At 38.1% G+C, this 9815-nt stretch overlaps 1 protein-coding gene and 1 long non-coding RNA gene across 2 annotated transcripts in view; both read left to right on the forward strand.

Annotated features, from left to right (window-relative positions):
• The first annotated feature begins 3606 nt into the window (after positions 1-3606).
• Positions 3607-9815, forward strand: part of LOC145452470 (uncharacterized) — a 99321-nt gene continuing 93112 nt past the window's right edge. The window contains exon 1 of the mRNA XM_080330654.1: positions 3607-3826. Within this exon, the coding sequence (XP_080186780.1) occupies positions 3805-3826 (22 nt within the window). The 5' untranslated portion in view covers positions 3607-3804. The remainder of the gene's footprint in view (positions 3827-9815) is intronic.
• LOC145452465 (uncharacterized) lies at positions 7325-9282 on the forward strand. Its single transcript, XR_013919382.1, has 3 exons — positions 7325-7558; positions 8382-8499; positions 9246-9282. It is a non-coding gene; the product is annotated as an uncharacterized LOC145452465 (long non-coding RNA).

A 9815-nucleotide genomic window follows, 5' to 3' on the forward strand; every position in this document is an offset into this window, starting at 1 on the left:
ACGATGTCATAAAATCTCGACGCAAAAGCATAATTTTAGAATATTATGCAACATAGATGCCAAATGAACACGATCGAAGTTTTGTAGTTGTTGAAAGTAAGACAAAATAAGGACGTAAGTCGAAAGAAAGGACATTTCTTAGAAATAAGGACAGTTGAGTTATTTAAGACACAGCCCATAAAAATAAGGACAAATCTTAGAAATAAGGACGGTATGGCAACCCTGGGTATAGCAGTGTGCGCGATGCCATATTGGGTGTCTTGTCGATCGATTTGCGAATTCACCTAGTCTTTCGTCCTGACGTCGCTTCTTGTGATGGTTGTATAGTATGTATTGGGATAGGTATGATCATTCGGTTAGCAAGGATTTAAGATTTCAATTTGCCACTAGCGTGAAATTTCGTGCGCCTCATCTTGCTTTTTATTAGCAACAAGCTGACTGAAACTGATGTTTCGAAATTCAAGAACCCGCATTCATACTTACGCGTTTTGGGCGACAAAGAGAGAAAGAGTTGAATCATAGCGATGGAATCCTGTTGTCTATTGTTGGTGGATAAGGCTCACTACGTTGGAATCTCACAACAACCAAGCATTCACCAATCGTTGGATGCCGGTAACCATGTACGCTACCAACCTCGCTCAAGGACTGATTATATACTCGGTAACCTTAAGGTGCTATGAGACATACACAAGGTCATCTATTTATAATCATTTTACTTTCACTTCTTTATACATATTTTCAAGTTAATAAATTCCTATTTTGACTTTCACCTTCACTTATTTTCACTTTTCTGTAGAATTCAGCTTACCAGATTTAGAGGTGAGACACGGTACACTTTAAAATCGGAAATTTGGCCTTGACAATACCAATGGAACTCGGAACTCGGAAGCTACTCTACAGTCTAGTCGAGTTGGTTGAGGGACCGAGTCGTTATAATTCACTTGTGAACACATTGAAAGCTTGCTGATGATATAGAATATTTAGTGATGTATTCTACGTATAACTCGTATGGATTATCTAACTCAAATCTGAATGATCTTTTTGGATTTGCCTCAATTTCCGACCGCTGCTACGTATCTGTGATTTTGACAGAGGTGGTAAGTAACGAAGTACTTCTACTTTTTCGAAGTACTCAAGTAGTTTTCTTCTACTTCTGGTACTTACTCAAGTAGATCTGATTTTCGATACTTCTACTTCTACTTCGTAATATTTTGTGATCTACTTACTTACTTTTCGCTATTTTTTGTTTGTCAAGTAGAAGTAGTTCAATCTTCCAATCAGGAAGATAGCCTGAGGAATTTCGGGGCAGTTTTCACGGAGTATCAACATTTAATTTTCATAAAAGTTTAGTAAAGCCCAGAATTTTCGTCGCGCTTCGCGCGCAGTGCCGGATACGGAGTGACCAGTATGATTTAACGAAAGTATCGGTGAATATAATTTATGAAGAGGGTTGGCGTGGTTCCGTTCACACCACATTGTCGCCCTTCGTCCATATCAAATAATTCATCACAGTTTATATGGCTCGTCATAACGTTTGAAACTGATGTTTCGCAATCCAGCATTTACTTGTCATATCGTAATCTAGCATGTCCATGGCGTGTCCAAATCTGGAAAAGTGGAGTCTGAATTTTTTTTCTGTTTCAGAGCTGTTTTAGCATACCATATTTGAAACTTTCTGGACTAAAAACATGAAATACATGTTCTGCTTTTAGAAGTAGTATTTATATTTCACTTTGAATTCCCGGTATCATATACTTTGAGTTAGAATTATTATCAGTTCTTTGTCTGGATAACATACATGTTGAAGTATAAAAGCAAGTGTAGTAATGCCTTTAATTTCTGGAAATAAAGCTACACACTATGGCATTTTTGCAGTCCACCATATTATTAATTAACGTTTACTAATCGCGCAAAGTGTTTACACCGTATCCTATACAACTTCTCCATACTGCTCTTCGACCAAACTACGGGCCTTATAACATGGGGAATGGCGCCATACCATGCTATTTTCTAAAACGTGCTGTTCGAGAAAACAGAGGATTAGCATCGCATTTCCATATCAATACTATCATTTTCATCCTATGATGTGGACGTATACTTATGCTATCGAAAATTGGATACCTGCTGGTATGCATCAATATGAATCAAGCTCGTCACCTATCGCATAGCTCAATTTGCACCTTTTTACAATCCATGTGAACGAATTAGGACCGTTTTCATAACTACTTACTTACTTGAGTACTTTTAAAGTCAGTCAATTCTACTTCTACTTCAAGTAGTTTGAGGTTGCTTATGGAAGAAGTACTTCTACTCGTACTTGAGTAGATTTTTTCGTCGCTACTTCTACTTCTACTTGAGTAGATTTCTTGACTACTTTGACCACCTCTGGATTTTGACTAGTAATTTTTCGTGAACTGTTCGATAGCCGGCATGGTACAGAAAGGCAAATAAGTTTCAAATCCTGAAACCTAATAATATGGTAGAAATCGCAAGTCACATCTGATCCCCCGTGCTCGCAGGCAGGGAACATCGAAATAGTGGCAGGAATGGAAGAGATCCATTTCTCATTTTTCGCGGTTCGAATCAGGCGTTTCAAAGCGTATGTACAGGGTGAACAAAGCGGTTCGATTCACATCCGTCAATAAGATGTTTGAAATTTTGCGCAACTAGATCAAGCACTCGAAGAGCCCTCGTTACTGGAAGCTACGACCTATATAAGGATTATTGTCATGTGTGCCCGAACGTGCTCACTCAATACACCAGTATTATGAAGAACAGCTGGTATATTTTTGGTCGTAAATGAAATAAGTGAAAAGTGGAGATTTGATTCAATTCGGGTTTGTCTACTGGTGTTCGACCCAAATTGTCTGCAGATGATTTTGTCCGTTCCCCGCAATCGTGGAGCTGAATTCCGCCGGCCAATATTTGATATAGGTTTACTTGACAATTATCATAAATAGAAGGAAATGAATTTCTACATCAACATTATCCGGACCGCACGGGGTCAAGCGAATAGCTAGGATCAATTTAGGCATCTGAAATAGCGTTTGTCAAGACAGCGAGAGTCATATAATAGCAAGGAAGTCAAAATATCACTCGCTATCTTCAGATGAGTAGCCTACCTCTCTAGCGCCATTTTAACAAACGCTATTTCGAATGCCTCGCTATCATGCTACAAACAATTTTCAGCTCATGACTTTGACGTATAATATCTTGTGATATTGAATACAATCCCTATACCTGAACCGTCCAGCGATAATTGCTTTAATTTCATCCGTTTTGCTACTATATGGCAGCACATTGCAGCGTCCGGTCCGAAAAAGAGTCTCTGAACTGAAGCGCTCAATTGCGTCGGGCTACCCGGGCTGCAATAATGAGCATTATTGTGATTGTAAGAACAATTTGAACACAATATACCACAATACCATGCATTTCAATCACTGAACAGCTTCTTGGACGTACAGAACTTCAATATACAATTGAATGGTATATTCAATTTCAATCACTGTAAATCAATGCCATTCTAGGACTAATGCGATACCGGTACAACGCGAACGACAATTGATCACAGCGATCTTTGGAGATGTGATCCGTTCTTATGAAAAGACTGTGTCTGTTCATTTGGGCACACTCCTCAAGTCATAACGGTAACAATATGATTGCTATGGATACTCCTACGTTGCTACAACTTATATACTGAGAAAGAGGTACATCGGCATTCTGTAGGGAAAATTCCGTTGATTCGCATACTCTTGAGAGTAAGTTTATTTACAGTCAGCTAAATTGACGGCACAGTCAGACGATATGAGTGTTGGACCCGCCGAAGGTTAGTTCGAAAATCCAATTTACTATTATTATTGCGTGTGACGAATAGAGCGGACAGTTTATTTCCAATCCGTATGCGATCAATCTGTAATCATATTGAGGAGATGTTTTGTAACATTCCGATGCCCACAGGCGAATCGCAATTTTTTCTGTATCGAAACTAGTCGATTTCTTCACCTTCTCTATTCACCGCATCAAATACTATATTACAGTTTTTTACGTCAATATAACATATTTGGTTCAAATTAATTGCATTTTAACTTCGGACCACTGTACGCATGGCGCTATCTGCAAAACAAATAAACACTAAAGGAGCATGCACCTTGCCACTCTCACAAACGTTGCTTTGTTACAAAAGTTTGCTCCAAATAAATCAGCCTTTCGTTTGTAAATATTTAGTGACTCCACGGTGAACTTGACCCGCAATCACACGACGCCAAGAAATAAATACACTACATGCAGGTAGTCAGCGAATGATGCTTATCACGCCAATCAATGACATTGATATACAGAATACATCGTTGTCCTATGTATAAAAAATCCAGCAAGCGTACGCGATCCAACTTGAATTGATATGTTTATTGTATCATAAATATTCGTGCGATTAGGGTGTTGGCTACTGTAAAACTTATTGTTTATGGGGTAATATCGGTATGAACTATATATATAAAGCCGTTTTACTCTCTGCTCAATATCAATGCAGCAATAGTACACTGTAAACGAAAATGGTGTGTTTTCGCAATTCACACCCTAGCGTAGGGTGTGTTTTGAGTCATCACACTTATTGGGTACTAAATTTGTCATTTACACCTAAGCTATTGGTTGAAATAAGCCAAATACACCCCTATACACACATACCATAAAATATACACCCGAAGCATTGGCATTTGGGGTGAATTGTTAGAGATCACACCTTTTGTCAGACATATATGAAGTTTGGGATTCAATCCGCGCTAACCGCTTCCTCAAGCTTACACAAAACTGTTGAAGTTTTATGTCTGTGTCGGTCAGAAGCCTGGTTAAGCCTGTTGTGTCTAACTGTAGGTCGTGTAGGACATATTCTCTTTGGGTTTTAATTATCCACCGAAAATGCGTGTTTTCACCCACTTTATTGTTGTCCGTGTCTTTAAGGCTTTTTGGGTAGGCTTAGGCAATGTTGCATTGTTCAGTTTTTATGGATTTAACCCGGTTCGATCAAGTAAATTCGCTTACGCATATAGCTTCAGCTTCAGTGACAAATAAGCATTCGTTGTATTAGTTCGTGTTGTGCTACATCGACATGAATGAATAATAGTCAAGTCCACAATATCATATTGTAATTCACATTTATCGTGCACTGCGGTACTCGTACTTTGGCTGAAGTTTCACCCTGGCTACTATAGTGTGACCGATGTATCTCAAGTGTGTGGCAAAAATACGACACATTATGAAGTTGCCACGATATTGGTTTATAATTTCTTTCATGCCACGTCAAATGCACAGTTGTACGAATGTACGTAGGCTATATCTATGTACAAAATATATCGGGCCTATGCCGCACGGCATTAGTGTATAACCACAGTATAATGCAGGTTACGGGTATTTAAAGCTGGGAATACAAGAAGGAGTCAAATTTTAGCCACAAACTTACGTGAGCAGTACGTAATATGGGCGTAGCAAGAATTCAAATTAAAATGGGACACGAGGTTACGTCACGGAACAATCATTGAAGTGGGCGAAAGAGGGACTAAATTGGGGAAAAGTTTCCTGGTTATTTTCATATCTATATTGTTATGTTATTCACTATTTGGTAGCTTTATGAATTGCACACTAAGCCTAACCGACAACGACAATTCGCATACAGCTTTCGGATCGTATCAATGGTTCGATTTATGAAGATGAATCTAGTACTGCAAGACTTTTTAAAGCTTATTATGATGTAATCTGCAGCTTCACAGCTATCAAATCCACATTTCTGATAAATCAATTATAGTATATATACAAATATTCCGGAGATCCTTAAGTTAACTTCAATATAGTTATTGCATCAGTTAGTCAATTGTGACATCATAATGGAACAAACAAACCGCCGTCACCAGAACAGCTGCTGCTATGTTTCGCTACAGCTATGTAAAATGTTTCGTTATATGCCGTATTTCCGCGCTTACGAGACCAGACTGGCTATCGACTGACCGTATTAGTTGTCGTGAATCTGTGAAGAAAGTCTCATTCGAGATTGAAAATATCTGAATGGTGAGTTACATTTCGTATTGGTACTATAGTAGTAGAGAACATTTGTTCCGTTGCGTTTCCGGTACAGATCCGATTCCTGTTACTCAGTGTTGCAGCTGTACTGAACAGAATTATATGTAGCAAGCTGGAATTTTAAACGTACCGGTAGTGACGATACATTGAATTCACATACATTGTTGTATCACCAGTACCGATACCAATATCCAAGACACAGTAGCTCAATGGCTCTAATGGAGATACTGTTGACAGGTGCAGCATCAGCTATGATTATAAACTACGGTAATTTGGGCTCGATCAACATCGTTTGTAAGTGCATTGAAAAAAAAATCGATTGTCGTTATATAGGTAAGTATTATGATTACCAAAGCACATCACGACCTGTTTAAGTGTAAAGGTAGCCTACCACTGACTATGCAGGGTTATGTTATCAGTAGGGCGGTTTTTTTTTGACATGTCAAAATTTGTCAAAATTTTGTCAAAATTGTAGCGTTAGGTCAAAATTTGTCAAAATTGTTCATAAAGTCAAAATTTTTTTGACGTCTTTATTTTGTTTGTATCGTAGATTTTGCACTGTCGGTGAACGTATCATTTGATATTTTACAGCTTGTAGCCTACTTTATAGGCCTACTGTTGTAAACGGCTAATTGTCTGCTCATACTGAATCATCAACGGTCAAATAAAACAAATAGGTGGACATGGTATTATGGTCAACGTACCGCAATATCCTAACTGGGGCATCATTTTTATATTGAGAAGCGCATGATGAAAAATTGTAATATACAACATTGTCAGAATGAAGCAACTTGGTGTGCAACCAGTAGTGTATGCACAACTTGAGTGTTGTCAGCCAACAACTGCTGCTGTTGAACGTCCTTGGCAAGTAAGGACATGCACTTTTTACCCAAGAATATAGGAAAGTATCTCTCGTTGTACTACAATTTTTTTTAAATTATTTCCACCATAATACGTATTGCAACCACTGGAATTCTTCACAGGATCAGATTTCGTTAAGATATTGTTTTTTTATATGTACAAAGTTGCCTGTTTCTATGTCAAAAACGTTTTTTCAGGTCAAACTACTTTGTTGGGACAGCCAGTCACAACCGGAAATGTAGGTAACTGGTACAATTTTGACATTATTTGGGAAAACACCTAATTTGCATACGTTAGGTCAAAATTTGGTCAAAATTCAATTTTTTTAGGTAAAAAAAAAGTCAAAATTTTGATTTTTTAGGTCAAAATTTTCTTTTTTTTAAGTAAGAAAAAAACCGCCCTAGTTATCAGCCTATCACCCTGTCATTATCACTAAGCTATATACACATTATATGTTATGTTATGGCAGGAAGGTAAACATATTATCTATTCTACTTCAGACTTGCATGGGCATAGATCGCAAATTTGGGGCTCTTGAAGAATGAAATTATCGATTTCTGCTCATGAGAAAACAAGTGTAACATACAAACAGCAAAGGGCTGAAGAATATGAAGCAATGGTATCTGAGGTGAGCAATGGACATTTGATGATGAAAGCTTTCGATCCCCGTAAATTGGGGCCAGTAAATGTTAATGATATTATGACATGGGTGAAAATATGACAATGCTATATTGCTATCACTATGAATATGAAAGACTTGACTAGGAGCAGGCTTGGCAGTAGTATTGAACATATTTTGCAGTGCCCCCCTCAGACTATCTGTCAAGAGTATGTGACCCATCAACTAGACTACTTCTTTTGAAACTACTTCTCTGAGTTCTGTTCATATATTTATTTTAATTTAAAGCAGCTTGACATGGATTTGACATAGTCACTTCTATATGCTTGTCATTGAGTAGAAATTTACATCTATTGCTTGAGTAGCAATGCGCACTGCTGCGGTCAACTGGGTGTGCAACAATGCACGGATTAGCTGGGTCTTCAATGTTTTGACCAATATGAAGAGGCAAACATAGCCTTGCCAAAGTTGATCAAACTGTCCTTTTGATCAATATAAACAAATCATAATATATGCACTTCTTGACTCATGATATGACATACACAAATGACATGACATGCACAAATCTGCTTTTTGTTAGATTCAAGGACTGATTGCTATTAGTAGCAGACTCTTACTCTGTGAATGTGAAATCAAATATGTTATTGGTGAGTAATATACTATGCGTAGGAGAGTTGCAAAATTGTATTTTAACTTGCTTATTAACAAGCATTAAAGCAAGTCAAGGCTACAACATCAGTACACATTTTGGATGTCTTGGGCGTTTCGAATCCAAACCAAATTATCAACTGAATGTTTACCGTATGCCTCATGGTTATTTTTTCAATTTTAGGATGCTGCTATACAAGCAAAATATCGGGGAATTTCAACCAAATCGACGTCGCATTTAACGGTAGAAGCGTATGATGCGAAACAGTAAAGGATCGTTATCAAACAGCTTATATTACAAGGTAATCATTATCATCCAGATAATTTGCTAATTTCGAAGTATAAGACTTAAGTCAACGTTTTCAAATCAAGACACAGTTAGACATGTATCTGTGGCGGGGTTGTAACCAAGTCACGAGGCTCCGAGTCAGAAGTCAATCTCACTAATATAGTTTTGACTCGAGTCAGGTCGAGTCATTTTTCTTTGACCACTGAGTCATGGTATTATGACTCGAATCCGAGTCCAAGTCATTGTGTTGACTGATCAGCTTCCAGTTGAAATCTTGTTCAATCCACTTTTTATAACTCTGTTTGGTGATATCGAATGGTTCGCATTCATAAATATACTAATTTCCCTCACTGGTCGAAATTTTAAGTACCAGTACCACTAGGCGTAATCTAAATAGTGAGGTTACTTTACTATTCTCCGAAATTTCAAAGAAATGTAGGTCTTCGCCGTCTGAATCTTGAGTCATATGACTAGGTTTGAGTCATGCGCAATGACTCAAGTCCAAGTCGAGTCAATACACTGATTGACTCGAGTCGAGTCATTTCCATATTTTGAGCAAATGACTCGAGTCAAGTCGAGTCATCAGAAAATCCTGACTCGAGTCAATTCATGACTCGAATCAGTACAATCCTGATCTGTGGTCCCTTTGAATCCATTCTGAAAGTCAATATTGCCTGAGGAGGAAACGTTTCAAACGTGTTTTGAATCAATATTAAATTCATATCAATTTTTCTATATCTGATTTTCTCTAAATTTTAGAGACCGCATGCAGCAAGAGCAAGATTACATTAGAGCAGGGGTTCTCAACCCGCGGCCCGCGGGCCGCATGCGGCCCGCAGACGGTTATTTTGTGGCCCGCGACATCATTCATTGTAAACGCAATTGCTACTGGCACGATATTGTTTAATAATAATTTCGCTACTTAGCTCTCTTATCGCACAGTCTCTGTCTCGCTTGATTACTGATTCTTTGATATTTTCTGGTTTCTTGATATCTGCTCGAGTGTGGATTGTTATTGTTTTGAATCGATATTCGGCTGGACTCTGGTTCAAGACAATTCCGTTGTGTAGTACACTTTCAAAGAGCGTTTCAATCACCGCGAATGGTTTGAACAGATACAAGAACAAGGAAGGGGAAATTAAACGGCAGGAACATGGTTTGTAAGTCTGCGTGGAACAATAAATTTGCTTTCTCAGATACAAATAAAAATCCGATGCGACATATTTGTCGAAGATCAGTTGCCGTAGAATTGAAGCATAAATTTATACCACGTCTGAAATTATACGTATCGCCTGATGTTAGAAAAACAGGTGCAAACCCACCAATCAT

Source organism: Botryllus schlosseri, chromosome 12 (genome assembly GCF_051294905.1).
Source record: "Botryllus schlosseri isolate E-star chromosome 12, Bs_hap1, whole genome shotgun sequence".
NCBI lineage: Eukaryota > Metazoa > Chordata > Ascidiacea > Stolidobranchia > Styelidae > Botryllus > Botryllus schlosseri.